Raw genomic sequence first — 27,416 nt, 5'->3', positions numbered from 1 at the left:
ATCCCCTTAGTTCTGCTGGTCATACACATTTCCTTTTGCTCTTTGCTTCCTTTATCAATTTTCTGTAATTCCTAGATTTCAATATACACTAACCTTCCCCTGTTTATTTGTTATATTTTTATACTGTTTGTTTCACTTCACCTCTAATCCAGGCTGGTTCTTTTTAACTAATACAACTGTTCAGAGTGCAGCCTTTTGAACACCTCGGAGACCGCTTAAACAATAATCACCGATATTATGTCTCTGCACCTTTTTTTCTTCTGGCTGAAGCGAACAGTGATCGATTTCCTTTCGGAAAAATGCTCCAGACACATTTATTAGGGGCTCTAGCTTCGCCCTGTTTGCCGGTAAGAAACGTTAGCGTGCCGCGGTCGCTCGCTCCGTCTGAGCTGGGGGGTTTTGAATTCTGTTTAATTCGGGGAAAACGAGGTCCCAGATCGGATTCACCCACCTCGAGGGCACCGCTTAGGTTCTTCGAGAAATCCCCCAAGCTTGAAACGCTCCTCACCAGAAGAGGCAGAGAGAGAGGGGGTCTCGGGGAATATGGGGGGTGGGTGGGCAGGGACCCCCCCCATGGCTCGCAGGGGACCCTTGCCACGGGGGATGCCACCGTGCCCCCCCAGGCAGACCCCTGCCTGTCCCCCCGCTGCGGGAAGGGGGTTGCTTTTTGCCTCTTACCTGGCTCGCTCCTCCCAGCACCGCCACTGCCAGCCCCCCCCCCCCTTTCCCAAAACGTGGGCGGAGGAGAAGGGCAGGAGCAGGGAACCCCAGGCGAAAGCCTCCCACAGCCCACACCCACCCGAGTCCCGGCGGAAGGGGAGCGTCTGCCCGACACACACACGCGCACGCACGGAGGCACAAACCTCCCCGCTGCTTCCTTCCAGTCCTTGCCGGTATGGGGAACATAACTTGCGTTCCTCAGGCACCTGGGAGGCTCGGAGGTTCTTTCCGAAGGAAGCCTTCGCTGAAGAAAGAGTAAGTACGCTGGCTTTTACTTTGGACTGCTTTTCCAAGGGGTGCTGGTTTCCCCGCGGGTTTTTTCTCTCCCGTGCGATGCACCACGCAGAATTGGGCTAGCGGCTGAGTCCCGCTCGGGAAAGCCGGGAGTTATTTACGTGCTCGGCAGAATCGGGCTTTTGCGTGGTTTCGCAGGGTGCCGGGCAGTGCCAAACGCGGTCGGCTGGCCACGAGTGCCTGGGCAGGAATTCTAGGGCTCTGCCGGCGGAATATCCCGACGGCACTGCCCCGAGGAGAAACGCCATTTATTTCATTTCACTTTGCAAATTAAAAACTCCCCTCTCTGAGACAGGCAGGGCAAGGTGCAGAACGCCTGACACTCCTTGTTTTCACTTGCGATTTTTTTTTTATTCACGGCACCCCGAGCTGCGGTGCTGTGGGGTGAAAAAACAACATTCACGCTCCTCTTACTTGAGAGAGAAAGCCCCAAATCCCGACATTCTGCCCGTACAATTTGACCTGCGCTTGTAATCCTGAAGGAAAACACAACAGCGAATGTCTGTGAAATCCTCCGGGAACTTTGGTGCTGGGCTGGCCAGGGCAGCGTTCAGGTACCACAACGATGGACGGCTGTCCCAAAATAAAGTCTACCAGGGAGTGCGGGGCAAAATTCCCTGCACGCTGCCTTTCCCGCTGCCGTGCTCCCATCAGCCCAGTCAAAGTGGTGCTGCTGGTACCTAAGCGCCCGTGAAGCGGAGCCCTCCCCGTCCTGAGCGCTCTGGGCTGGAAAGGAGCTCTGTCGGGACCCAGGATGATTCCTGACGGACCTGCCGGCCCCATCTACGTCGGGTTCGGCATACGTTCTGGGCTTTGAGACAAACCCCCTAAACTCCGTGAGGCTGAGGGGTTTCTAATCAAGAGGAGACACTGAAACCATCCCCCCCGGCCTCCTGTGCTGCTATAAATTGGGAGAAAACCCGTAGCAGTCTGTGGAGCTACTGTGGGGTGAAGGAGAGGGGATCAGTTGGGGAATTTGGAGCCCGGAGAGCTGACATGGCAGCGGAGCAGCCAAACCCCAGAGCACCTCCTGTCCCCACTGACTCCCGGCTTCCCACGCTCGTGGCTTTCCGTGGAGATAAGCCCGCTTTCTGCTCAACTAAACGCTGCAATCTGGTTGAAAGAGAGAGCGACTGCTGGGAGGTCCCAGCAAAGTGCTTCTTAAACGGCATCGGTAACTGCTCGTTAATGGTGTGCATGCAAGGAGAAGCCGGGGGCCTTGCTGGGAGTGGAAGGAAAGAGGGAGGAAAACCACAAAGATAGAAATAAAACCTGTTCGTGAATATATGTTGGTGTATGTGTACATACGCATCTCCACTCCAGGGGCTTTGGAGTAGTTGTCAGGACTGGATTTGGTCTTTGTATTTTGCAGTGGAACATCTGGTCCCTCTGCTGATTTGGAGACACCGATGAGCCTAGCTGATTGTTTGGTTATGCAAAGACATGTAAAAAAGCAAAGAAACGCCAACAAGTGCGGCACAAACCCCATTACAATTCTCCCAGGCGGTTTATCAGTCCTTTGCTGGGCTGGGATGATTAGAAAGCCCGTGACAAATTGCTTACTTAGCTTTCTGGCTTCCTTATTTCTGGGCAGAATTTGCTATGCATCAGCCTAGAACTGTGTTTGCATGTGTGTTTTGTTTTTTTTCTCCCCTCTGTAGACAAAATGGCAAGAAAAAACTGCCCAGCTTTTTTGGTATAGAAGGCGGGCAGGAGAGAGATACGACCACAGACAAAATCCTGCAGTATATTCCAGGAAAGGCAAGTACAAACACATCCAACCCCCCTCCCCACTGCTCCCAGAGATTATTCCCCCCCACCCCAAGGACAGCGCTGTGCGTAAGAGGGACGATGGGGCTGGATCTGGGGGTAGCAGCAGGTCTATCTCAAGGAGATGGAGGTCACGTCTGCTCCAGGGTCCCCATGCAGGTGTTGAGGGCACCTGCCATCAGCCAAAACGTGCGACGGGGCGGGAGGGTCGTGCTGAGAGCAAAGCAGGCAGCGTGGTGGGAATATCTCACCCCCCCTCCTTTGCTCGTGGTTCTTTTGTTTCTGGGTAGCCTGTGGAGGAAGGGAAAATTAGAGCGAGCATTCAAAGGTAAGATGATTCATTCCCACGCTGGAATGAGACGGAGCAGGCAGTGTATTAGCAATAAGCCTTGGGAAGGTAATCAGGGAGGGCATGTCTGTCCCAGGCATGTACCAGCCTTGTGGCCATATGGCCCATTTCCCAGCACTGCTCAGGGAAAGCAGAGGTGAATCGATGAATCCCGGTACGTTTGCTCGGTCCCGTCGGGTGGGCCAGGGACGTGGACCGAGCTTCAGGGCCTGTTGGGCTGTACTGTGCATGCATCTCCACCGCTGCGTGGCAAATAGGCTATGGGGATACGGGGGGGAAGGGGAAACTGAGGCAGAGGCTCACAGCTAGACAGAGGTTGTTCCAGAGAAGGGCAGCAGCAGGACATTATCTCTTCAGTTTCAAGCCGCTGGCTAGGTGTATTTCACTGGTGATGAGCTGCTTGTCAAGGGCTTGGTGTAGTGCAGGACCCAGTTCTGAGCAGCCCTGCTCGTGTACTTTGGGTTGCTGCAGAGATTCGAATGTCTGCTCCCCGCAAGCAGGCACCCTGCAGTCCCTTTCCGTTCAGCTGCTCCCAGGTTGGCCCTTTCCAGCCCAAAGGATCTTTGCTTTTCCTCATGTGAGCCTGAGAAGGGTGCAGGACGGGGATCCTGCTCCTGGCTTGCGAGGTGGCCGTGGGTGAGTGCCGTCCTCTCTCGTGGGGAACGCGTCCTGAACTGTACAGCTGGGAAGCACAGCAGAACTGGGAATGTTTCACGGACCTGCCTGTTACTCGTGAGCGAGAGTGATGGGCGTGTGGCGTGGGCATGGTTCCCTGTGGGACTCAGCTGGCATCCAGAACGGTTGGGCAGCACTTGACGGGACCAGGTCCCGGATGGATCCTGGATAATTCCCCTGGGGAAGCAGGGAGAGCTGTCATGTTAGCGGATCCTGGAAAATGAATCCTGCAAGCCGACAGAACAAAGGTCACCGGGAGATTATTCATTTGGGAGCCCAAGAGAGTGTGGGATCTCTTCAGGGAAGGAAGGAGGGTGGAGCAGTTGTTTAGATGTTACCCTCGCCTGGGGCAGATGGGATTCAAACACCCTGCTCAGCCACAAGCTTCTTGTGTGGCCTGGAGAAAGCCTTGGCTTAGTCCCTTTCCCACTCCTGTCTTTTTAGGAGAAACACCTCTGAAAGCGGGAGGTGACCAGCTGCTGCGGGGGCCAGATTGGAGAGGAGCCCTCAGCATGGGACTCTTCTGATGCAATCTCAGAGGAGATGGGGTTGCCAAACCTCTGGCCATGGCAGGCAGTTTGGGACTGGGGCAAGTGGCATCCCCGAAAACCATCGCCCCGCTGGACCCTGCCATGGGCGGCTGGCACGCAAAGCCGGAGCCTTTGGCTCCCACCAGCCTTCTGCCCCGTTTCCAGTACTTCCCAGTTACGGCTTCTGCGAAGCCTCAACAAAAGTGAGGGGGGAGGATGTGCCAGAAGAGTGGTGCTTCTCATTTGTTTCTTTTATCATTAAACAGCAGCTTTTGGAGCCCCAGGGCACCAGCCTTGCAAGGCTGAGCTTTTCCTGCTGCCAGGGTTAGTGATTCAGCTGGGAGTCACTGGGGTCTGCAGGGGCTGAGGCAGGTTAATAATTAACTTGCTCTACCTGTAGGATGAGGCATCCGAGACGGAGAGCGAGAAAACATGTCAGGGCACTTGCACTGCCAGAGACCCGCTGCTTCACCAAATCCTGAGAGAAACCAGGTTTCCAGTGATCTGCGCTGCCTCACACCCAGCGGGATAGCTGAGCTAACGGGAACGGTGCTGGTCGGGATGGGGCTGGGGGAGGAGAAGGCTTGTCACCAGTACAACCCAGCCAGGGGAGTAAATAGCTGGCTGGGGAGGATTTCAGAGGAATGATAAATGCTAGTTCCCTTTCATTTTGGCTGCACCCTGAGGCATCCCCACGGTTTTGGGGGGGTGCGTGGGCCAGGGAGATAAGTGATGCTCGTGGAGGAGGCTGTGACAGCTCTGGTCCCCGACTCTCACAGGACATTGTGGGGTTCCCAGTGCCGTTTTTTGGGGGGTGGCCAGATGCAGGCCATGCTGGTGGCTATAAACCCGTCTCAGAGAGGGCAGGGATGCACTCGTGGGTCTGAGCCCAGAGACATCTGAGATTCAGCAGGAGCTGTTTTTTCCAGAGCTTGCGTTTAGGCTAGTCCTCCGCATCCTGGGAAATTGCCGTTGTACCTAAGCAGATGATGAGGAGTTTATGGGAAGCACCGTCAACCTTACAAAGGGTTTTTGTTCTGAGTGAGAAAGCCTGAGCCAGCGCTAGTTAGCCTACTTCTCCAAGTGGGGGACAAAGAAACCACAGAAATTGCAGATGGACAAAACAGATGAGCTCATGCCCAGTCCCCCAGGCTCCCTCTGTAGCCAGGGCAGGATGGTTTCCGATGCCACCTCTGTGCCACCCCGCGTAAGCGACCTCGCAGAGAAAACCACCGAATTGGAGGTGGCAGCTGTGGCCGCTTTGCCCGTGCCACCTGCGAGCCCGCTCGGCCGTGCCGTTGCCCGCACGCTGCCTGGGAACGGGGGCCTGATCCTGACCCGTGGGTCTTCCCATGGGCTTCAGCTCCACGGCAGGAAAAACGGGGATTGTTTTTGTAACCGTCTTGGACAGTATTGGAATGAGAAGCAGCAGGTAGGAGGTGGGTGTCACTGCTGCCCCTGGTGCAGCACCAACAGGCTGTGCTTGCTTTTACCCAGGACTTGGGGTAGCTGTTGGATTTAGGGATGTCCAGCTCCCTGCTGCTGCTCTCCTGAGATGCGGGCAGGAACCTGTGGAAAGCTGTGAGGGCAGTTCTCCTTGCACATACGCGTACGTTGTATTCGTTTGGGGTTTAACAGTGGCACCCCAGTGAAGGACATAAAATTGCTAGGAAAAAAACCAGGAGAGACCTGCCTGGTAAAAAAAAAAAGAAAAAAAAAAAAAAGATCTGAACAGTCCCAATTCTTCCTGCAAAACCACAATACCTGACCACAAGTAACAAGACTGCCAGGACTTGAAAGACTGGTGTGGCACAGGTGGACGGTGTCTGCTGTCATTTCAGTGACATGATCCCTTTTTGACCATGGTCTTGGAGATGCCGCCACGCTTAGCCACTAAATCTAGCTTTCTTCTCAGTCTTGCTGCAAAGCCTTGCAAGCTGGGGCTGCTAGATGCTTGTTTGGGAGAGGGAGGGATTCCGTTTAATTTGTTTCTTGCCACGTGAACAGTGGCAGCAGAAGCTCTCTCTTTCCCTCCTGATCCCGAGAGGATCCCTGTGGAAGCTGGCAGGTTAGCTGAGCTCTTTGCCAAAACTTCTGCTGGATTCACAGCTCCCACGTTGCTTTTGCTTCTTGGGGGCCTTCCTTATTACTGGGGAATTTGGCTGCCACGTTCCAGGCAGCAGCATCGCCCAGGCAGCTGGTAAGCTGGCGTTGCTGCTTATCGCTCTGTCCGTAATTTCATTACTTTATCCTCTCCCCCCTCCCTGTTGCTGGTTGCTGCCCTTACCAGAGCGGTGTTTTGTTATTGCTGTCACGGCTGTCAGGTGATCAGTTGCTCTTTGTTCTGACAGCGGCTTGTAGCACAAATGTAATCTTTTCCTACGCTTAATTGCCTCTCAGTGAGACCATTAATTGGCAGGCAGCAGGTTCCCACCTCCAGGGGAGGACCTGGGTACGCGCTCACGGGCACTGCCCGGAGCCGGCTGGAAAAGCAGGAGGGAGACTTTGAGCAGAGAAATGTCCTAAAAAGAGTTACCTAAATCCAGTGAGGCCCTGGAAGGAACCCCAGGCTTTGCAGGTGGAAGGGTCCCGACGGCATTAGGTCCCCGTTACTGGTTCACCAGCTCCCCTCTGGCCCGATGTCCCCTGGCAGGGTTAGGAGAAGGGTTAATCTCATGCCGGAGGGGTGAGTCATGGAGGGCCCCAGCAAAACAGATCTGGTTAGCTCTGCTGGCTCGTCATTTATCACGGGGTTTACGCAGCTGTCTCCTTGGCACGACGACGTGCGGGCAGCGGGCACACGCGAGCCAGACAGGTTGGGTCTGGCTGCTGGAACGCCCTGGCTGCGGGTTGACGGGCTGTCGCTCGATCCCCTGCTCGTTCCTGGAAATGCTGTTTGGGCTGAAGCGTATGAGCCCCCGGGAGCCACGTGCCACCGCTATACCCTGCTTCCCAGCCCCTGCGTGGCCGTGGGAAGTGTCCCCAGCCAATGCGGCCACCAGTGCTCAGAGTGGGGTCCCAGCCAGGTGGGCTCACAGCCTGGTGACTGAGCAGCGGGGAAAACCTTGCGTCTCCCACCTACCCTTCTCTTTTGCTTGGGAACGAATACCCAGAGTCCGTGACGTGTCTAACAAAGCTGACATTTAAGGCTCAGATACGCAAGTGGGGGTGTAGACCTGGGGGGGAATCGGTGATGTCTGTGGCCTCGCTGAGATACAGCCCTTCCCTCCTCCCCAGGGGAATCAACCAACCCCCAGAAATAAAGATGTTCTTCCCAGAGAAACTGCAGGGAGAGCTTTTCCCCCCTGGGATTTATGCAGTGCCCAGACAGCGCAGCAGCAGCCCCGTGCTGCGAGCAGTGGGGTGCCACAGGGATGTGGGTTTGTGCCACTGCGCAGAAGGAAGAATTTCCATCTAACCCAAATGCAGGAAATCTGGGAAGCCCGTAGCCCTGAGCGCTATCTCCCTCTCACATCAGCCCTTGCTCTCCCGCAGTGCTTGCTGGCTTCCCTCAGCTTTTTGCACTGACGATGAGCGGCTTCACGACTCAGTGCCTTGCAGTGCTTTTATGGCTGTGGGACTCTGCCTCAAAATTGTCTGGGCACCTGAAACAACAGACTGCACCTAGAGAAACCGAGGGATCTGAGCAGATGGGAGAGCTGAGGAATCCAGGTGGTACTAGAGCAAAGAAAACCTTTCCACTAACCCCAGTGGAAGGCAAGCTGAGTTTGCTTAGTCTCGATCGGTCCTTGTTCCAGTGAATTTGATTAGGATGGCAGGAGGTGGTCCATGGAGTTGGGAGACCCTAAATGTAGGATGTGCTTCTGCAGCCCCTCTTTCCCAACCCAGAAAGCCTCCCTTTAGGTCAGCATCTCCTCCTGCCCAGGGAGGACAGCCTTCCAGCAGTAACTGAACCCCAGCTCCATGCTGGCATGGAGACCCACCAACAAACAGCCCGGCCCAGGCACCTGCCCTTTCTGAGGAAGCCGTTCTGGGAAGACGTTCTGTGAACATCTCTTCCAGACATCAGGCCCCCACCTTCCACCGCCTCTGATTTGTTTTTCCTGAATCCTTGGTACAGAATATTCAGAACCAGGAAAACCAGAAAGAAAACTTGGACCAGAGGTTCCCCAGCCTGTTCAAGAAGGGACGAAGGAAAACAGTTGTCAGGAATCTGGGCAAAATGATCTATTACTCCAAGGTCAAGTTTAAGTTCCAGCACTGCCAGGTAAGCTGTGGCACCTGATTGTGGGTGTTTCTCTTCTCAGGTGCGGAGTGACCCTGTAGGACTGGGAAGTAAAGAGTAATTCTGAGAAATGTGACACACGGAGACTTTCTTGGGCTACTGCGTGGTCCAGGGACTTCTGCTGCCATATGGGGCATGGCTACCGGCTGGCACCCACCGGCTCCCATCCCAGTGGGGACCTGGGCTGTGCTTCCACGCTCAGCTGCTGGGCTGGCAGCAGATCCACCAGCAGAGATGCGGTGGTGGCCCTTGGATAAGTGACCACTGGCTTCTCTGTGCACAGACCAGTCTGAGATGTAGAGTGAAGCTGGGAGGAGGAAGGCGTCCTGAGATAAACCCCAAAATGTGTCTTTTCTGCAGGAGGTGAACGACTGCTTCTTGGAGCTGTTCCAGTCTTACCTGTACTTCCAGTCTGTGGGCTCCAACGGACTCACCTACCAGGTAGGGCATCAGCCGGACACGCCGGGGAAAGCACTGGGGAGTTGGGCAGTATGGCCAAACTGGGGGCACTGGGCAAGATGGGATGCGACAAGGGAGGGAGCTCTGCTCCTGGGGCTGCCGTTGGCTTCCTCTAGGTAATCTCAGCAAGTCGCTTCCCGTGGATGCCAAGCTCCTGGGGGAAGAGAGCGTTTCTTCCTAAGGACTGTACCCAGACAACCTCAGTTTCACCTGGGTCCTTGGCCTTGCCTGTGGGCAGAGATAAAGGACCCCATAGAGGTGGCATAGGGGCTTGTGCAGGGCTGGCAGGTGGGACTAGGGATGGGAGGTGTTTTGGCTGCCTGGACTTATCTTTGTGTACAGTGCCAAGCACAGAGAGCTGTGCCTCGGCAAGGGTCAGAGCTCCTATCCCACCGGCCTCAGCCCTGGCTTCTGAACCAAGGGGGAGTTCTTCATCGGCAGGGCAGAGAGAGAGGCACGTGGGAGAGGGTGGAAAGAAAAAACTGAGGGAAGCCTTGGGGAGCTATCCCAGCAAACCATCAAACTTTTTAACCTGACGATGCTGGTGAATTACAGGCAATAGGCTGTTTTTGCACATGCAGCTGAAAAATCACAACCGAACAAATGAGAAGCCCTGAATATGGTCTCCCTCTGCACAAGAGAGGAACTAAAACTGAGCATGGCTGTTTTGTAAAAGTTTGTAAAGTTCATTCCTTTTAGAAAAGATTTATTGTCTTCTAGGTGACTTGAGGTTAATGCAATATGCCAATACAATCTCTTGAGTCATCCAGCAAGCCAGCCTTCAACTGAAAAGACACGTCAGAATACAAACAATATTACAAAATCTCCCATTTACTTTATAAACAGCTCCTTAGTTTATTAATTTTAGAGGAATTAAAAAAGAATTAATGTGCCAGTACTGATCCCTAGGCATTACAGCAATTAGCATCTTTTCAAGTCCTTGTTCAGAAAGCCCAAGACAGGGAGCACAAACTTGTCACCTGTTCCTGTGCTTCGTTATGGTGGGACTCTGAAGAACTGGAGTATAGAAACTGGACAGCTCAATTTTGCTTTATGGTCATTTCCATCTTCTGGCTTTCTTGTGTTAAATCAGCATTGTTTTGCTGAGGTTTCTCTTAAAGCTGAAAGACTTGGAATACAAAGAAAGTTCTTGCGAGCTTGGCAGAGGATTGCTGTAGTAGTGGCCCCACGGTGCCCAGGGAACTGCTGAACCTGCTTCCTCTGGGAAGCGTGCTGGATCGAAGTCCCAAATGTTTCGCCTCAGAGCAACATTTTCAAGTCTAACACTGTGAGCCACGAGTCTTCTTCCAGTCTCCTACAGCAAAGGGTCATTAATTGCAAAGCCTGCCTGCGGGCTGCCCCCCTAAATAATGGCGTGTTCTTCTTATGCAGGGACTGCTGCCTTTAAAAGAGCTGAATGTGTGTGAAATTGAGCACGGGAAGAGCACCGGGCAGGAGGAGCACGCTTTCCGCATTGCAGGTTGGTGCCTCTTCGTTTGCTTTGAGCAGAGAGCAGAGGGTGCATGAATCACGACTGCCGCTGCTCTTTGTCCCGCTCTGACCCAGTCCCAGACGAGAACCACATTGTGGAAAGAGGTTGCAGAGAACTGAAGCTTTTCCTCCCAGCATTTGTATCTTTCCCTCTGAGGCTTCGCTGCTCCTAAACACCTGGACGGTGATGCCCAGGGCTGCAGGCAGGGAAGGGACTGGGTAGGGAGCGCAGAGGAAGGATGGTCCTGTGCTCCAGCTGGTTAATACTCAGGACACACGGTGACAGTTCCCCCTTCTGCCCAGTCGTTTGCTCTTTGTGCACCACATTTGAACGAGGGAATGGGATAAAACCCCTTCTCCCACCTCTTGTTCCCATATAAACCCCGAAGCCAGGGAGTGACTCCGAGCAGGCACGCGTGCAGCGCTGTGCGTGCCGATGTACGGCGCTGCTCAAGTAGACAGGACGGGCAACAGTGCCGGGAGGTGAGTTGCCTCCTCCAGTAATGCCAGGCCGGTGCTATCAGGACCCAATGTCACTTTACCAACTCGTCCCTCACCAGCACTCCTGCCTCCACAAACTTTTTAAACTTTTCTCTGAGGGATCTTGCTTTATGAAAGTTTTCCTGGGATAACAACCTGTCTGCAGCTTGGCTGGAGGCTTCTCTGGGCTTAGTCATTGCTGAATTACAGCAGTCGCAAGCCCCCAGGAGTGGCAGTTAAAGCATTGAAGTACACAGAAGTGAGTAAATAACCCAGTAACGATACAGAGCCAAGAAAGCTTATTTGTGTCCTAGGCCCACTGTCTGTGTACTCTGGTGTCCTCTGTTAGAGAGAAAGTTATACAATGGTCACTCAAACAAAAAAATTACATAAATTGTAAAAAAGGAGCTGGTACAAATGACCCATTAATTTTAAGGACTGCTGAGTTGTGGTCTTGTTACACTGTACTAGGCAGGGCTTTCCAAGCCTTTTTGGGAGTCTGTAAAATGAAAGAAAACTTCTCCCAGGCACAACCTGTCAGGGGTGCCTGCACCGGGGCGGGTGGACTTGTTCTGCTTGTATGAAAACACGTAGGAGCGTCGCTGGGTGGAAAATTGCCTCAAGCTTTGTTGGGTTTGTGTCCCGGTTAGGGAAAGAACAGACCAAAGCCTTTCTGACGGAGAGTGCTGTATATATCGGGAAGCAGTGACACGAAGAAACCAGGGAGGTAGCGATATTTAGGATTGCCGAGAGATCAGTGGAGCAGTTTTATTTTTCTGCTAGAGGAGGAGAAATCCAGGCACGGAGGGGATAAGAGCCTTGTCCGAGGCCCCACAGAGGGTCAGGGTGGAAGTCTTTCGTCTCGTGATTCTGAAACACAAAAAGACACGCATCCATTCTCTTGTGAAATCCTGTGGCCCCAGTAGTTCCCCATGAACTCTACTTTCTAGGGTAGTTCAGTACGTCAGAAGATGCCGGCACGATCATTGGAAATGTGGAGGCGAAGCACGAGAAGGAAGCCCGGCAGCGTGTAAAACCGTCCCTTGGTGCACTGGCACGGACAAGCGGACGGCGGCTGGCCGTCACCTTGGCTTTGCGGTCCATCTCTTGCACAGCCCCTGATGCTGGTGGAGTTGTTGAGCACCTTGAGCTAGCTCTGCCTCACCTGCAAATGCTGCAGCTTTTTAGTGTCTCCGGACAGAGATTTGGGTGGGGAAAAAAACCTGCCGCTGCTCCAGGAAGGGGCTTTCTTGCTTCCGATGTTGCTCTGGAAGCGTTCGCGAGGAAAGAGGAAGGACAGGGAGGAAGAAAACAGCACAAAGGCCGGCACAGGTTGCTCAGCGCGGCTGTGTCACGGCCCTGCCGCAAACGTGCCCTGGGGGCTGAGGGAAATGGCAGCAACTGAATTAGCAGCAGCCTTTCAGGCTCTGCTTCACAGCCTCCCCAGCAGCTCCTTGCACGAGCTTCAGGCATGTCTCAGGCTTCAGGCTTAGGCAGGAGTCTCTTTTCTCCTTTTCTCTTCCTCCGGGGCCCTGGTTAGTTGTGGCAACGCGAACAGCCCTCAGGATACATCCGAAAGGCATGGCAAGCAGTGCCATGTTAAGGGTCGTGCCCTGCCAGCAAAATTCCTGCTGTTTGTAGAAGGGCCTGGATGCCCACAGAAGTATTCAGAGCTGCCAGAATATCTAGGTAATGCTAGCACCTTTATGCCCTCCCAGCAGCTCTATAAAGTAGGGAATCACTTTACCTCCATTGCAAAGACAGGGGAACCAAGGCAAGGGGAGACGAGAGAACTCCAAAGCTACAGTGGTACATAGACACTTAGATGGCCAGTAATGCTTGACACGTAATTACCGTAATGGATCGAAACGGAGTGACTTATGGGAAGTCACTCAGGGAGTCTCTGCCTCAGTTTCCCCACCTCTGCTTTGTATTGGTGCATTTCCCGGCAGGCAGAGGTGTTTCAAAGTCTTAATTGACTGTTGTTCTTAAATAATGCAGGAATTATGGGATAAAAGACTCCACAGAAGGGCAAAGTATCATGCTTATCCAGTGCACTTGCTTATCTGAATACTTCCAAGTCCCGCAAAGCCAGATCTTACTGAGCATGCACCAAATATGGTTTAATATGAGATCACTGGTAAATTATTAATCATAACATGCCTTCTGCAGCCTGCCAGAAATGATTATTAACAACACTAGGTTGTCTGCAGTGAGTAGCAAGAGGGTGTGTGAGACTTTTTTGCTCACGCTACTAAGCGAATGATAGCTGGAAACATTAAAATCAACAAGATATAGGGCTGTTCCTCCCTTCAAGAGTATGTCTGAGGGCAGTTTCAGCTTGTCTGGCACAGATTATATTTGACGAAGCAATAAATAAACAGTGTCAGAAAGCTACCGGTTCTGCGTATAGAATGCCAAAGTGAAACTAAGGAATAGCATGAAACTTTTGCGTTGCGCTAGGCTGTCTGCAGCAGCACCTTGTGATAGCCTCCGCCGGCAGAGATGCTTTTCACGAACTATTGGTGACTTTTAAAGCTGAAATCTGCCTATTGACTTCGAGCCTGACTTTTGTACTGCCTTTGATTTTTGTTCTTGGCCTGGTTTTGGCCTGAAAAGTGGCTGGCTGGCGATCAGAGCTAGATGTGGCTGCATGAGGTGAGCTGATGTGAGGCAACGTGCTCAAGGCGGTGGCAGGAACGCTGGAGCGTAATGACAACAGCGCAATGCACTCGCAGGCGACAGACCCATGGTGTGATGTGCTGAGCATAACAGCTCTGGCCAGGCAATTACTTATTGGTGCTGCAATTGGTGCCCTTATCTGCGCAGCTCATCTTGTGTCTCGCATACCTAGGTCCTCTGCTGAATCCCCTTATCGTGTTCTGCCCTACTGAGTCAGAGCTGAAGCAGTGGCTTTATCACCTGGAGAAACAGATCCAGCTGAACGGAGGAAGCCTTGGCTTGCCCTTGCTCTCTCAGGTTGGTGTCTTGGGACGGTGAGGTGCGCGGGGGTTTCCCGTGCCGTGGGCTCAGAGCCGAATGACTGGGGAAGCTGGACCGGTTGGGTGGATGCTGCACTGCTCCTGCTGCGTTCAGTAGGAGGGATAATCTCTGCAGCCAGCCTCTCTCGGCCATTTTCACAACACTTCTAGGTGCTCACCGAACATCTTCCTCTTCCAGAATCCTGAGTGCCCCGTGGGGCTCTGGGCACCTCCTCTGGGCTGGAGAGCTTGAGCAGAGGGCTGGGGATGGAAGGGTAGAGGGGCTCCGGGTCCCCTTCCAAATGCTCCTTGCTGTGCTTGCTGCTCTTTCAAAACATTGGAAGGAGATGTGGGGTTAACTCCTGGCCTGATCCCCTTTTTCCAGGCTGGCTGCTTGAGCACTTCACTAAATCAGTCAAGGAGCTGCCCCCCTGGCATGGCACGCAGGGGTTTTGGTGCCACTCGTACCACTTCCAGCAGCTGCCGGGGCTGTGCGTGGTCTGTAATTTTCTGATGCCTGGGAATTGACCCCTCTCTGCCAGCAGCACGTACCAGCCTTGCCAGAGCGCTGGCCTGGGCCAGGGCAGCAGCGTGGCAAGGGCTTCTGTGTGACCTGCCTGTTTGCCAGCGCCTAGAGCTGACCCTGGGCAATACACCTCAAAGCTCTCGATTCCTTTAGTTATTCCACCACCCCTAAAATAACCATGGATAGACATGCTAATTACTCACGCTGGACAGACGTGTTCTTGCTTGGGAACTCCTCTGCCTACGGAGGAACCGTGTATTTGTGTTCAGGTGGCCTTAGGGTCTTGGGTCTGTGCAACCAGCGCCGGAGCGAGTGTGGGATTTCAGTCTGAATGGCAACCCCAAAGGTGCTGTACTGCTGAGACCTGACGACAGCTTGCTGCGTTTCTGCCGCGTGTGTGCGCGCACACAGCTTCTGATTTTGGAGCTTGCCTTTTGTGCAGTCTCCTGCGAGGGAAGGGTGCAAAAAGAAAAGGCTTTGCAAGAGAGCCTGGCAGGGCGTGTGTGCCGAAAGGGAGACCTGTGACCCAGAGGTGCCACCACCACAGCCTCTGAAGGGTCAGAGGTTTGAGTCTAGTTCAGAGAAATTCTCACACAGTTGCCTGCTTGTGCAATTATCTAGAGTTTACAAAACATTTGGAGGCGGAGACTGGGACTGGAGCCTAGAAAACAGGACCAGATTCAAGAGACCTGCCTTCTCTTCCAGTCTCTGCGGGCTGTTTTACTTCCCTCCCTGTCTCCGTGTCCCCACTTGTAAAACAGAGGTATTCCCCTTTGAAAGGCAATGTACAGATGATGCTAGGTAGCAAGTATGATTATTCAGTCCCAGCTGGAAAACTGGCCCCTGCACAGATTTATTTACTCTTTCCTGCTTCTGCCACACTTGAAAAGTGTCCTTAGATGGGCCATGTGCTAGCTAAACTCTTAGGGGAGGACATGGCTACCCTGCTTCTCATTTCTGCTCCTGTCCCTAGAATGACTGGAAGCAGAGCTCCATGGGGAAGGAGGAGCTGCGGTGGTCCGTGCAGAACATGCCCGTCCAGGAGTGGCGAGGGACCCAGCGGGAATCCCTAGGCGATGTCCTCTGTGTTTCCAAAGTGAAGCTTCAGCATCTGCCTTTCCAGGTAGGACACATCTCTGGGGAGCGACCTCCTGCCAGCGCGGCTCAGAAAAGGCAACGGATGCAGTGACGAGGCGCAGACTCCTGCCTACCTCCTGCCTTAATCCAATGGGTCCCTGAAAGGGCATTTTACCCACATCCCGGTAAACGGGATAAGGTTTGTTACTGCTCCTGCGGCCCAGCAGTTGGTGCCTGGGGACAGCACGTGCGTAACCAGTTGCGGGACAGGGCTGGCAGCTGGAGCTGGCAGGAATCTCCCGTGGAGCCCTGTCGCGGGGAAGCAGCTCGGCTGTTTCCAGAGCCCTTGCCTCAGGCTGCTGTCAGAGAGACAAAGTAAAGGGCTCTCCAGATCTGAGCCCCGTCTGGCTGCTCACAGGGAACCCTCTCCCTCTTTACTTTCCAAGGAGCAGCATGACCGGCTGTTAGTGCTTTACCCGTCCACGCTGGTCATAGTATCTGAAGAGCGCAACAGCCTCTGTTTTAAGGTAAGTTCATTTTTGGACCACCTTCCTGCTCTCTTTTACCCATCCACAGCGGCTATTTCGGCACTTCTTTGGCTTGTTGCTCCCTTCCACCTGGGTTCCCTTGTGCTCCTCGTGTTGGCAAGGGCTTATCCCTCCACGCTGCTCCCTTGCCAGCTGGCAGGTGAGCCGGCAGAGGGATGTTGCAAACTATCTTCCCATGAGAAACACCTTGCCCTCCTACAAAAGCCCCGGGGGGAGAGGAGCTGGCTGCCAAGGAATCTCAGTCTCTGGGAGGAGGGAGGCTGGCATGTTTCTGTGTGGGTAGGCTGGCAGAGAGCCTGGCTCGCTTGCTTGAGACGGGAGCTGGAACGGCCCCAGAGAGTGGCCCTGCGGGGGCTTTTCTTCCCAGGCCCCTCTCTGCGGGACCACTTGGAAGCAGGGAGCATCCCGGCAGCGCATCGGACGCTGGTGGGGAAGGGCAAAAGCAGTGAGTTGGCTGGCGGGCAGAGAGGAGAGGCCGCTGCCGGCGCACGGCGTTTGCTGCTCTTTCCCTCTGTGGAACAAGGGCCCTGAGCGATGTCTGGGCATGCCAGCGGAAGGGCCGGCAGGGATGTGGAGGCTTGAGTGCCCCGGGGGATGCGAGACGAGCTTCTCTTGTCCACTGGTGTGTCTTTGCATGTAGGAGCAACGCTGGGAGCCTCAGCACAGACGGGCATTCGCGTTGCCTGCGGGCTGAGTGGCCCTTAAGCTTGATGGCCAACATCCATCTCAGACTTCATCGCGATGGCTATTAGGCAGCCCCGTGTTTTCTGGCCCTGTTTTCCCCGTGCTAGAACTAATGTGCCGAAAAGAGCGCTGAACTGTCCGTGAACCTGCACGTGCAGCACCACCGAGCAGAGCCGAGCTGCTCCTTCAGAGGAGCAGCATCCTTCTCCGTCACTGAGAGAGGAGCCGGTGGCAAGGAAACCCTGCAGAGATTGAGGGCTTGTGAAATTCAGTGTGAGCTCACTGGAGTCCTTCTTCACACGATTTCACCGTGTCCACATCAGGCCCCGAGCCACGCGGGCTGCTTTTAATTCAAGGGCTACCCCTGGGAAGATGCATAGAGCATCTCCCCGGCCGGAGGAGATGGCTGTGCCTGCAATGGGAAGGGGTGTGAGGGGGACATATGCCAGTCAGAGCTCTCCTCCATCCCCAGTGCAAGCGGGGAGGGTGTTTTCCAGCAGCTGGTGGCTTGTGTGACACACCTCAGACAGAGCTTGTTTTCGGGAACATGTTGTTTGCAGCTTCTGGGAATGGGGCACCATGTAAGGGGACCTTGGGCTGGGCTCTCAGATTAACTCATCTCTTTTGAAACCTTAAACCAGATTTGTCTGCCCTGTCCGTGCAATCTTCCCTTCCCACGGTGCATGAGCCGTGGTCCCTGGGCGTCTCACTCGCTGGGGTGATGGCAGGGCTCTGCGCAGCAGAGCGCGGGCAGGAGGTGATTCACCAGCCTGTGACACTGCGGTGGGAACCTGATTTTCCACAGGCATGTCAGGGCACAGGAGCCTTCTCCGAGGGCTTCTGCAAATTAACTTCCCTTCCCTGCGAGCAGGCGCCGAGCTCTACAATTTGTGTGTGAAGGAATAGCCCGGCCCTTTTGTTCTTCAGTTTCATGCAAACCACAGGAGCTGCCGCTGCCAAATTTGTGTGTGGGACAGGGAAGGGGAAGGCAGGGGCCGAGCCTGCCGGGATGGGGCTCACCCAAAGCAGCAGGCTCTGGCTCACCGCTGGTGGGAAAAAGCCCTGGGCGAGGTAGAAATAGCAAGGGGGGAGCTGCTGGAGGCGAGGGGCAGGTTCACGCCGTGCCTGGGGAAGGCTGGAGGGGCTTTCTGCAGCCAACGTGCGTGTTATTTGTGGGATGCTGCTGCGCTTCCCTTGGTGGGACTTAAGCCCCCGGGTGTTTCAGCCCCCTCCCGTGGACAGGAGGCTGTTGCCGAATCTTCTGGGGGAAGCCCTACACCATCGTCCTCGGCGTCCCCGGCCCCTTCCATGCACAGCCTCGCAGCACCCGCGCCAGCTGAAGCGTCCAAGTCCGTTTCTTACGGCGATAGGGGAAAACAAGTGACGGAGCGTCGCGTGAGCTTTCCCTCCCAAAGTCAGCTTTTCCCGTGCTGCTCAGCCCATCCATCGCTTTTGGTGCAGGAGAAATACCATAAAAGCCTGCGTGTGCCCACAGGCTATTGCAGAGAGGCAGCTGGCCAGCAAAAAGCACGGACGCCCTGTTGAGCTCCATGTTTCCCTTGTGGCAAAGCTGTCATGTCGGCCACATTCCCCAGAGCCTATGCAGCCGGGACAGCTTTGCAGTGAGGACGTGATGAGGAGTTTCTGCTAAACACCTTATTTTGCAGCCCGTCACCTTAGGCAGATGAATCCTGACCAATTGCACCTTTTGAGAGGACCTTCGGCTAAATGACAGGGCTTTGCTCCTGCTTTCTGTGTTTCCTCCTCTGCCGGGCATGGGGGAGAGTGGCGTGAGGTGGGAATTTCATCTCCTGAGCTCTTCCCAGACCTTGTGTTTGCCATCCTGGCCAGGAGCTGCTCCCGGGGCCGTTGCCACCAGCTTCCCCTGCCTAGTGCTCCGTGCCTACAGACAGGGTTAGGGTGACATCCAGCTGAGGTGAACAGGAGCTTAAGGAACAAAGGAACTATGTGTGACTTGGTTTCCCCCTGCTCAGAGAATGAGAGAGAGGAGAAATAAAGCAATGAGCTCATCTGTGAGACGGTTCCAGTGTAAAATCTGCTTCAGCTGCTCTCCCAGGACTGTTCTTGTTCCATTTCTGTAAGGAAAATTCACCTCGGGGAGCCCCAAAGAAAGAGGAGACCTACATCCTAATCTAGTCTTAACAAACCCTTGGCCCTTCTGCCAGGTTGCCTATCCCAGAGAATGAAAGTGTCAGTGATGACACTTAAAGGACATCTGGCAGCAGAGCAGAAGAGCAGAAGAGGTCTGGGACAGGCAGACCTGTTCTGCCAGTCCCACAGAGCTCACGTGAGAGCTGGGGCTGGCACAGACCAATGCCCGTGGCAAATGTTGGAATGGCCAAGGGACACGGGGTGACAGCAAAGAGGACAGGAGTGGATGTGCATGCAAAAGTACTATTGCACTTAGGGGCAATAGCACATGGTATCTTCTAATTCCAGTTTTTGCAGGGACAGGCTGCTTTAGGTTCTCTGCCTCAGCTCCCTGCTAATAGGAACATACATGCAGTGCCTGCCAGGGGCAAACCCCGCTCCGATCACAGGAGTGGCATTCACAACTGGGCCGTATAGCACGAGAGCTCACGTTTCACCAGCTGGCATTTACAGGGCTCAACCATGTCTTTGTAAGGCTTTGCAGGGTATGGATGGTGGGGATTCCTGTTTGCAAGGCTGGAAGTCCCAGTCCAGCAACTAAAACCTCATTCAGAACCATGTTTGCAAAATTTTCTGGAGAAGTCAGCCATTAAACTATGGGAAACTGTCGAAAACAGAGCTAGAAGGGAAGGACTGTTTTTCCAAGCTCAGATCTCCGGAAGGACTTTGTAAGCACAAAGCTTACAGAAACGGCTCGTGCAGTCACGCTGGCTTCAGGGGCTTTGGTCCTGCAATAAGGCTGGTGGTGGGAGAGCGAGCTGTGAGCAGGGAAGGACAACGCTGAGTCAATCTGCTGGAGACAGAGTTCTCCAGCACGCCTATAAGAGTAGAGAGGTACCCAAGTCCTTGCCCAGATTAGCAGCAGCTTGGGTGCCTCTCGTCTCCTGCAGACCCGGCTTAGGCAATTTAGGCTCTGAGCTTCCCCTTCCTCCTCCCCTTCCCCACAGGAGACCCCCAGGGGATTGCCAGTGGGGTCAAGCTGCGCTTTCTCCCCACGCTGCATGAAGAGCAGCCAAGCTCCTGCCAGCCTTGCCCCATCCTCACCAGCGGCCTTGAGCTGTGGGCTCCCCTCCTCGTGCTCCCAGCTAAGGTGGCAAAACTTTGCAGGAGGCTCCTAAAGCCTCTTGGCTTCCTTGATTGGGAAAGCCCCTGTGGAAGCGGAGTTTTGCCGGCCGGGTGCCTGCGGATGCTCCAACCCTCAAGCGGGCAGGGGCAGCCACGTTGTCCTCACCGCTCCACGTGTCTGCGCTCAGCGGCGCGGTCCTCAGCCTTCTTCTTTCTCCAACAGGGTGAGCTGCCGCTCAACGCCATCCAAGTGCTTTTTGAAGAGAATGAGAAAACCTCCTTTTTAATAGAAGGTGCGTGTCCGGTATGCCAAGGGGTATGCTGGCAGCAGGCACAGAGGTCTCTGGGGTTGGGCTGGTTTTGCTAAGCTGCTGTGGTTATCTTCCTGGCTGTGCTCGCTCCCGTCGGCACCCAAGCTCTGTGAACTGAACTGCTTGGAAATCTCGGACGGTCCGTGCCCTGGCTGCAGGGCTTTGCTAGCAGGGAGAGGCTGGGAACCAGCAGCAGCGCTTGTCGCAGCGTTCCCCCTCGTTTAGATCTGTCATTGCCCCGTTCTGCGTTCAGCCAGGTGCAAACGGTCAGCACCGAAGGCAGAGCATTCCCGTTGTCCCTGCGCCGGTGTCGGGGTCTCCAGATCCCGGGAGAATGTGGGGAGGGATGGAGAAAGGGGATTCCCACGGGTTTCTGAAGGAAGCAACATGGACCGTCGCTCAAACACAGTAACAGCAGCGAGTGATGTTTTTACAGGTCGACTAATCAATTCGATCCGGGTGATCTGCCGCAGCTATGATGATTACCAGGAGTGGCTCTACTGTCTCAAAACAGCCCAGTTTCGAAATGCCGACTCCTCCCTCTCCGGATCAGAGAGTTTCTCGGGATCAAAGCTGCCACACCCCGGCCAGGTAACAGATATTGTGGGTTTGCATGGTCATCAATAGATGTCTCCCAGGAATCCCGTCTGTCCTATCTCTGGCCACGTGTGAGTACTCCTGTGACGCAGCAGCCTTCAAGTCCCCTGCTGGAAGGCTGTCGTGAAGTCGCTGATCCCCGCAAATTATTTCAAAGCCCTATATTACATTACGTAGGCATTTATTGCATTGAATTCCTTCAAAAGCAGGCCCCCGGTCACAGATTGTGACAGTGTCGTGCGGTGAGGCATCGGCACAAGGACATTAACAGGGACTTGCGAGGACGGGGAGACCAACCCTGCCAGCGCCGCAGCCAGGATGGGGTCAGGGTGGGATGCGCCTGCAGCCACGCGGAGGGCTGTTCCCACGCACTGTTCTTCTCCCCATCTAGTTTGCCGGCAGCGGGAGAGGGTCACTCACTTCTGACGGCCGTACAAACTCCTGGGCATCGGGAGGGAGAGTGGCCACCTTAACGCACGTCTCCCAGACCAGTGGCTCTCTCCCCGACGGACAACCCTTCCTGCTGATGCCTGAGAGCAGGGTGCTCGAAGACCCCGTCTCCGCTGGCTATTCCCAGCCTCTCCATGTAAGTGAACCCCCCAAAAGCCTGGGATGCATGTGGGGACAGACGTTGCCTTTGAGCGGAGCGATCTATCCAGGTGCCCGGATGGGCTGAGCTCGGGTGGTCGGTGTTTGCTATGCGGCATAGCAAATCCATGCCCGGAGCCTGTATTTGCCCCGGCTCAGCTTTGTCATTGCTGATAAGGGAAAAAAAAGTCTGCCGAAGAGTCCCAGCCCAATACTCCGCTCTGCCTCAGGATTGTTGGGACGGATTGCAAAAGGGCAAAATGGCACTGTTCAAAGGTCAGGAAATCCCAAAGTAAAAGCCCCGGGGGTGGGTGGAGGTGATGGGTTAGACAGGCTTTTGCTCTGACCCCGCGCGGCTTTTGTACGTCCAGGGGTGCGTGCGTTCCCGGAGAGCAGCACGTGGGGGACGGGAAGGGCTGCAGGACCGCGCCGATGCCCAAGCGCGGCGCGATGCCCGCGGCAGCGGCTCTAGCAGGGGGATGCCTCGCGTCGGCTGCAGGTGGGTCTGAGGAGAACCAGCTCCGGGGTCTGTCTCTTCTTGTTTCAGTCCCTGGCACAGACCAACTGGCCAAGCACCGGGCTGCCCGCGCAGGATCTGCGGAGGGGGGGCAGCGCCAGAAAGTCCAAGGGCAAATGTGGGCCGTGTGGCCAGCAGCCGCCCAGCCAGGACACGGAGAGGACCGTCTGCAGCCTCATTCCCGAAAACCCCAACGGCGAGCTCCTGTCCCCGGTGTACAACGAGCCGTACTCCCCGCACGGCTCGCGGCGGCGCCCGGCGGCTCCCCTGCCGCACCTGGACCTGAGCAACGTAAGGAGGGCTGGGATGCTCTGGGGCTGCCCTCCTGCCTGGGAAGGGTCGAGCGGCGGAGGAACCGGTGCACGGTTCGCCTTTTCCTTACGGTGCTACGTGCGGGGATAGCTGTCCCGGCAGGTGCTGTAGGGCGGGCGTTGAAAGCCGTTTCCATTTGAGAATGGCCGACGGGAGGGGAGGTTAAACACGGCAAATGGAGCAACGTCCCTTGGAGCCCTGAGATGCTGGGCACTAATTCCTGAGGCAACACGAGCACCGGTGCTCTGCAAGTAGGAGCGTTATTACTTCATAGGACACAGCCTCTTCTTCTGAGGGCTTTCCAGCATGTGTCCATCGATGGTTTAGCGCGTGATGCCGTATTTCCCTCCCCTCGATGAGTGTGCATCTGCCTTAGTCCCAGGGAAATCCCCTCGTTAGCACAGGCGGGAGTCAGCCCCGCCATCCCTCAGGGCTGAGCAGGCGTTTGGGACTTGAATTGCAGGGAGATTCCCCGCTCCCATCCCTCCTGGGATGAGTCGCGAGCAGGGAACGGCACGCCATGTTCCCGTTTCGATTCTGCCTTCTAGCTGAACAGATGGAGCTTGGTGGGAAGTCAACCCTCGACAGCTTCCAGCTCCCTGGAGAAGCCGGCCGTGCCCCGCTCCCCCCTGTACGCTGACCCCTATACGCCCAGCTCTCCCAGTGCCCGCAGCGTGGCAGGCTCCAGCATCCTGGAAGAGGTACCCTGCGCCTTCGCTGCTGGTTACGGCCCTGACTCAGCGCGCAGGCTTTCGGCTCCAGAAATCGTGCCTCGGGCCGTTTCTTTTCCTGCTGTCTGCCCGAGCGGGATGTGGAAACGTGAGGCCTCCATTTCGGGGTGGGACAGGGCACAGCATAGTTCTCTGTTTTTTCAAGTCAGGACAGAGTCAGAGGGCAACAGGTTTCCCCTGGCTTATCACTGGATAGCAGCGTCGCAGCAATCCCAGGAAGAGCCAGAAACCGCAAAACAAAGGCAGAGACTGAGATATGATCCAGTCTACAGAAACTAGAGATGAGTCAGGCACAGAGACCACTTTATCCACCCCCAAAAATTCCAGCTGCGATAACGGAGTGCCTATTAAAGGCTACATTTCTGGTTTTGCGCATCTCTCGGGAAGAGACTGTGGCTGGCATCCCCCGTACTGCTGAAGTCCTCCCTTCCCTTGGAGGGTTCTTCCCGACCGCTCTCTGTCCTTCCTCGTCCCCTGAGCTGCCAGTAGGTTTCATCCTACTACCCTCACATCTGGCCAACTTCCACTACCTCTGTGGGCCGTTGCGAGGGACTCGCAGCCATTCTTCCTTTCCCATCTAAGGCCTTCAGGATTGGAACATAGTAGAATTTGCAGGGCAGGCAGAAAAACCTTGTTTCGCCCAAGTCTGTTCGTAGCAGGGCTGGCTTACAGGTGGGGGAGTTGCTCCCCAGCTTTCCATCGCAGGTATCAAATCTAGAATTTGTTTTGGTTAAGTTCCTGCAGTGTCACGGACAGACGGGTTCAGCACAGGGGAACGGATGCTCAGCCATGCCGGTACCCCAGCATCTCTCCCTGCAGAAGAGGAACTGCCAGCCCGTGCCCAGCAGTCAGTGCAGAGAGGTGCCTGCGGCTCTGAGTTACAGCACCCCAGGCACCTCATGCCGTCTCCAGCTGCGGCCTCCTGCTGACGCTTCTTACCTTGAAGAGGTGAGTTTGTAACCGCAGTCCTAGTGCTCCGCGCTGGGCAGGCTGCAGGGGAATATATGAGGGTGCAGGGGTCCCGGCTTGCCTTTCTCCGGGCTGGAAGAGCGGAGTCTCTGAGCCCTTTGCTCTGTGATGGGGTGCATCTTGGGGAGCAGGGATGGGGGAACCGAGAGAGGGTGCGCGGTATCCCAGGACTGCAGTGCTAAGTCATCCTCATCAGTGTGTCTCTTCCTTTTCAGATCTCTTCTCTGCGAGAGGAACGTCTGGGCTCTTCCTTGCAGCCACCAGGTGAGACTCTTGAGAGGCTGCAGCCCACCCCTCCTCGCCAGTGTCTGTCCCTATAAGCATCATTCGAAGCAGGGCTGAGAGGGAACGTGAGGACTCACGCGTGTCCTTCCTTCCTCCTGCTTCCCCGTGGTGGGACCGAGTCTGTCACCCTACTCCTTACCTGTGTCTGTCTGGTGGAAGCGTTTGTCTTGGCTTCCACTCGCTTGCCCACCGGCTCTGGCCACCCGTCACGCTCGGGGGCTCGTGGTTTGTTCTAAGCTTCCACCGCTTTGCCCAGATCTGGCTGCGTGTGGGCTGCGATTATGCTGACCCTCGCCTGTACTCTCTGCCGGCAAAGGAAAAGGCAGGTTGGGTTGCTCGTGAGCTCTCTGAGCGTTTCGGTCCGTTTTTCTGCAGATGGGAATGTCGGCACTTACGACCTGCCAGAGGCCAGCTGCCCGCACCGCGACTCCGCAGCCTACCACGACTATGCCGAGCTCCAGAGCTTCCAGAGCGACTTCAGCTATGACAACCTGTGGGAAGCCGAGGAGAAGGAGCTGGACACCCCGCACGTCTCCCCAGCACCCGGCCAGCAGTTTTACCAGGCTTGAGGGAAGGTCTCCACAGCCAGGCACAGAAAAGCCCCCGCGCTCTTCTCTCGCTGGGTTTCCCTCCAGGGTGAGGAGCCTGGGGCGTACAAAGCAAGGGGAAGGGCCCTGCTCCGCTCTGCGAAAGGCTGGTTCCCATGTCCTGGCAGGTCCGGAGTTCAAACTTCTCCCCTAAATCTGAGGATGGGGGCAAAGCACAAAAGCGACAGCCTCTGCGGACCCGGAGGAGCAGCGTCTGTGCTGTGCTAAGGAGTGCGCTCTGTGGCTGCCCCGGCTCGGGGAGCCCTGGCTAGGCAACAGCATTGCCCTCCTGAAAATAAAAGGAAGAACAAAAAGCTGGTCAGGCTCCCTCAGATAAAAGGGACCGGGTGTTCACACGGAGCAGTCACTCAAAGGCCAAAGAAAAGGGCTGGTTGGTGGCTGGATTAGTTTGATCATTTCCCTTTTTACCAGAGCCCTTAGACTGGTCACTTTGAGGATCCACTGATCCCCGAGAATAGCTGTTAAGCTGAACATTCCCCCATTGAGCTCTGACGTCTGCAAAGATGCGCGAGACATGCCCCATCGTGGTATGTAAGGTTGGTAGCAATAGCTGTGCTCATAGGATTGTCTTCCTGCAAGATCAGAGCTATCTGACAGAGTTGGAGAAAAAAATCCGGGTCTCGGCAGAATGGGATGTTCTTTCCACTTCATGCAAAAAATTCTTTCCTGCCAGTGCTGGCTCCAAACCATGGTGGTGACCTGCAATATTATGATCCTCACACCTTGGCAGATGGAATCGAGAAACGTGCTGCCAGCAAATATGCCAAGTGGCTTGTGTTTACCAAGGTCTTCCCTGGAAAGGATGCCCTAGATTCCTCTTACGGGACTGCGTCCTTTCCTCCCATCCCTCTGCACGTTACTGGGCTCACACTAAATGCTGTCTGTGAATAACTAGGTAGGGAGGGAAGGAAGAAAATTCACTGTGATCCAAACTGCAGTACAGCCGTAACTCCCCAGTGATCAGAGCAATGCCAGTGTGGGCTGCAATCTCTCTCTTCCCCCCTCCAGAGCAGCAGTAAGACCAGGACACAAACAACAGAGGACAGAGTCTCAGTGGTATCGTTTTCCAGCCTCTTAGGCCAGATCCTGTAGCACATAGAAGGTCAGCAGCAAATCCAAATCTTTTTACCTGAGGCTCCAAATTCTTAACCTTTGTTCCCTAAAGAGGCTGCAAACCAAACATATTAACAAAATCTCTATTTTCGTTCTTTTACTGGTGCAAACAAAACAATCCAGGAGCTCTTTGTACTTGAATATCTATGTATTATGTTGTACTTACTTTTTTTTTTTTTCAGAAGGTATCCAACAAAGTTTACATGCAAGGTTTGAGTGGATTATATGTATTTAACGTGTAAATGTGGTTGAGTTGAAGATCTATTTAATTTTCTAGCTGTGGATGACGTTCAGTACTGTAGAATGGGCAGCTCTCTGCACATTCGCGTGTGTGTTGGTTTGGGTCTTCTAGCTGTTATTGTTTTGTTTCAGGTTTACTCTCATTTTGGGAAGATTTGTATCTAATAACTTAACCCCAAAAGGATCTATTTATTCAGAACAAAATTGCACTAGGGAACATCAGAAGCACATAATGTGCTGGGAGGCAGCCATGCTCGTGAGCTCCTATGAACACGTCGACTTTGAAGATGGTCACCATGATCTTTTTAATTGGGTTTCAGCAGTGATATCTGCAATGTATCAAAAGGGAAAAGCCCCTCCCTGTTGCTGTAAAAGTTCCCTGGTGGATTTCTGTGAGACCGGACAATTGCAATACACATTCTTCTGGAATACTTTCTTTTCTTCTCTCTTTCTTTGCCATTATCTGGTTTAATGGAGGTGATTTTTTTGGCCGTCGCTGCTGTCCTTTCCAAAGCCCTTCCTCCCTCGAGGACTTACTTAGGGGCCCTGGGTCCAGGAGGATTTCCAGAGTGCTGACTCTTGTTCAGGTCAGGCGCTTGTAAACTCCTAATCCTAGAGCAAAGTCTCCCCAGCGCTTGTCAGGCGACGAGACCTGGCTGGAGGTTTAATGCCAAAGCTAATCAGACTTTGCTTCGGCCCTGTGTCTTGGAAAGGCGCTCTGGAAAAGTCAGTCGGTGACTCCAAATGGCTCCACGCACTTCTGGAGCCGGGAATGCCCGTGCCGTGCTGTGGCTTGGGATGGACTGTGCTGTCTGCTCTCTAGCCTGGGGGAAGCCTGGGTGAACTGGGTGGGATGCGCTGGCATACTCCCAGGTATGGAGCTGAGCCCTCCGCGGGCTGCCAGATAGTGGGGGGGTTTGGGTCCGTTTTTGCCGTTTTGTCAGTCTGACCTCGCTTCGTGGCAGCCGCTTTTTAACAAAGCCAGTTGGGAAGGGGAGCCGGCCACAGCCGGGGCTTGCTTGGCAAGGAAAGACCATCCTGAGGACTGCATCCACATGCCTGGAGGCCACTTCTGTCC

The 27,416-nt window shown here is 54.7% G+C and overlaps 1 protein-coding gene across 1 annotated transcript; it reads left to right on the top strand.

Moving 5' to 3' along the window:
* The first annotated feature begins 629 nt into the window (after positions 1 to 629).
* On the top strand, positions 630 to 26,767 carry PLEKHN1 (pleckstrin homology domain containing N1). The gene is made up of 16 exons (XM_075027290.1): positions 630 to 975; positions 2,676 to 2,775; positions 8,420 to 8,566; positions 8,945 to 9,025; positions 10,436 to 10,523; positions 13,869 to 13,993; positions 15,495 to 15,644; positions 16,045 to 16,125; positions 20,291 to 20,360; positions 20,815 to 20,969; positions 21,367 to 21,561; positions 22,111 to 22,371; positions 22,941 to 23,093; positions 23,859 to 24,071; positions 24,308 to 24,356; positions 24,753 to 26,767. The coding sequence occupies exons 1-16, from the start codon at positions 896 to 898 to the stop codon at positions 24,944 to 24,946; spliced, it is 2,142 nt and encodes a 713-aa protein (XP_074883391.1). The 5' UTR covers positions 630 to 895; the 3' UTR covers positions 24,947 to 26,767.
* The last annotated feature ends 649 nt before the right edge of the window (positions 26,768 to 27,416 follow it).

This window comes from Buteo buteo, chromosome 5 (genome assembly GCF_964188355.1).
Source record: "Buteo buteo chromosome 5, bButBut1.hap1.1, whole genome shotgun sequence".
NCBI classification, from domain to species: domain Eukaryota; kingdom Metazoa; phylum Chordata; class Aves; order Accipitriformes; family Accipitridae; genus Buteo; species Buteo buteo.
This window is presented reverse-complemented; position numbering and strand designations above follow the sequence as displayed.

What these genes read in the sequence shown, in the direction of transcription:
- PLEKHN1 (XM_075027290.1), top strand. Translation starts at nt 896, where the DNA reads ATGGGGAACATAACTTGCGTTCCTCAGGCACCTGGGAGGCTCGGAGGT. An exon ending in TGCAGTATATTCCAGGAAAG is followed by an intron (nt 2,776 to 8,419) that starts GCAAGTACAAAC and finishes TCCTTGGTACAG; the next exon opens with AATATTCAGAACCAGGAAAA. An exon ending in ACGCTTCTTACCTTGAAGAG is followed by an intron (nt 24,072 to 24,307) that starts GTGAGTTTGTAA and finishes CTTCCTTTTCAG; the next exon opens with ATCTCTTCTCTGCGAGAGGA.